The sequence below is a fragment of the Canis aureus genome, chromosome 27 (genome assembly GCF_053574225.1).
Source record: "Canis aureus isolate CA01 chromosome 27, VMU_Caureus_v.1.0, whole genome shotgun sequence".
NCBI lineage: Eukaryota > Metazoa > Chordata > Mammalia > Carnivora > Canidae > Canis > Canis aureus.
Window position 1 is genome coordinate 30,060,428 of NC_135637.1, and position 2,471 is coordinate 30,062,898.

General features: G+C 50.7%; 1 protein-coding gene across 1 annotated transcript; it reads left to right on the top strand.

Annotated features, from left to right (window-relative positions):
• Nucleotides 1-604: 604 nt before the first annotated feature.
• Nucleotides 605-1,969, top strand: LOC144299088 (docking protein 6-like). The gene is given in 2 exon segments (XM_077874444.1): nt 605-1,433; nt 1,580-1,969. Coding segments are annotated over 2 exon segments (996 nt in total). The 5' UTR covers nt 605-662; the 3' UTR covers nt 1,805-1,969.
• Nucleotides 1,970-2,471: the final 502 nt, after the last annotated feature.

Here is a 2,471-nt window from a genome sequence, read left to right on the forward strand (position 1 = left end):
GCTCTAGTCAGTGATTTCTCATACATTCAGCTTTTACAAATTAAGAGTAGACACTCTCTCCTGTTCACCCTAAGGCAGGCATCAGGGAACCCTGGAGACACAGTGGGGATGCTTTTAATGAGGGGCAGCTTGAAGTATGGGGCTGTGTGGTGAAACTCTGTCTTGTGCTTTTGAGACCTGAAGACCCCACACGTATAGGACACGTGTGCACAGATGAAAATAAATGGATGCTTCACACTCCTCAGGACTTGATGTCTGATTCAGTGCAATCGCTATTGAAGCCAATCTGCAGCAAATGTCTCCTTCCATGTAAAAATGTTATCCTCGTCGCCGGCCAGCTGTGCGCCGCCGAGCGAGGCTCCAGCCCGTGGGTCTGCTGGGGGCGGGGGCGCGGAGGGGGCGCCCGCAGCTGGCGGCGGCGGGCTGCGGGCTGCGGGTGGCGGAGGTGAGCCCGGAACGAGCGGGGCGGGCGCTGCTCGCGGCGCCGGGCAGCGTTCCCCGTCCCCGGCCGCCCTGCCACCCGCCCGCGTCCCCGCCGGCGGGAGCTCGGGGGACCGGGCGGTGGCTGGCTGGATGCGAGCCCTGCGCGGACCCGGCGGCGGACGGCGGCTCTTGACTCCGGGCAGCCGGTCGCGGAGGGGACGAGCCCCGGTGCGCCAGCCATGGCCTCCAACTTTAACGACATAGTCAAGCAGGGCTACGTGAAAATCCGCAGCAGGAAGCTGGGGATTTTCAGACGATGCTGGTTGGTTTTCAAGAAGGCTTCCAGTAAAGGACCCAGAAGGCTAGAAAAATTTCCAGATGAAAAGGCAGCGTATTTCAGAAACTTTCATAAGGTAACTGAACTGCACAACATCAAAAATATAACCAGACTGCCTTGAGAGACAAAGAAGCATGCAGTGGCAATTATCTTTCATGATGAAACGTCAAAGACATTTGCCTGTGAGTCAGAGCTGGAGGCCGAGGAGTGGTGCAAGCACGTCTGCATGGAGTGTCTGGGGACCCGGCTGAACGACATCAGCCTTGGTGAGCCCGATCTTCTGGTCGCAGGAGTACAGCGAGAACAAAATGAGAGATTCAATGTGTATCTTATGTCTACACCAAATCTGGATATCTATGGTGAATGCACAATGCAGATCACTCATGAGAATATCTATCTCTGGGATATCCACAATGCCAAGGTCAAACTGGTGATGTGGCCTCTCAGCTCGCTGAGGAGATATGGACGGGACTCCACGTGGTTCACCTTTGAATCAGGAAGAATGTGTGACACAGGAGAAGGACTATTCACTTTTCAAACAAGGGAAGGAGAAATAATCTATCAGAAGGTCCATTCTGCGACACTGGCCATAGCTGAGCAACATGAAAGATTAATGCTAGAAATGGAGCAGAAGGCCCGGCTTCAGACAAGCTTGACTGAGCCAATGACGTTATATTAGGTGTGATCGATAAACAAGTATACCTATTAGAGAAAGAATGAATGCCAGAAAGATATTAATATATACTATGGACATGTGATAATTATGAGATAAATCATAATCTAATGAGTCGAAATCATTTGTTTTGGCTTAAACTAATTATCAAATCGATATCTCTTCCTCGTAGCACGTACTGGCATCACATCACTCGTCAGAACAGTGTTGGAGAAATCTACAGTTTGCAAGGTCACGGGTTTGGTTCCTCGAAGATGTCACGTGCACAGACATTTCCCAGCTACGCCTCGGAGCAGAGTGAGGAGGCCCAGCAGGCTCTGTCCCGGTAGAGCAGTTACGGATTCAGCTACAGCTCCAGCCTCATTCAATGACACTCAGAGAGCCGCTGCTGACCAGAGAGACAGTCTGTCCGGACCTGCTTGTAGGGTCACTGCACCCTCTGCCTCCTGGAAGACCAATTGCAGTAAAAATTGAAATGGGTCGGGTGTAGCCCCAGTCCCAGTGGAAGGTTAAAACCTGGAGTTCTGCTTCCTTGACTCTGTGGCTAAGTCCTTTATTTATTGAATTTCTTGGGGGGAGGGGAATCTATGTTTTACAAAAATAGAATCCAAATCGTATGAACAGTCATTTAAATAAAATTCTTTGATACGGACAGTAGCAGAAGTCTGGGCACCATGAGACGTTGCCCACACTGGGTTGGACCTGGGCGGGGGACATTAAATCTGTCCTCATGGCTCGGCCCTCCCGCCGGGTGACCCGGTCTGTCCTTGGACATAAGGTCACCCACCAGAAGCTCTGTGGCTTGGAAGGTTTTAATGGGGACAAATCCAGTAAGGTCTACAAATGGCATTATAAGTCTCCATAGAAATAAGCCCAGTGACAATTAAGGGAACACAAGAATTAGAACACACTGTTGAGCAGGTCCTGTAGCTCCACTGTGTGTGCGCGTATGTGTGCACCTGTAGACAAATACAGATTTGGATATTGCTATATCCATCTATATCTAACACGTATATATCAACTGTGTGCTGAGGGTGA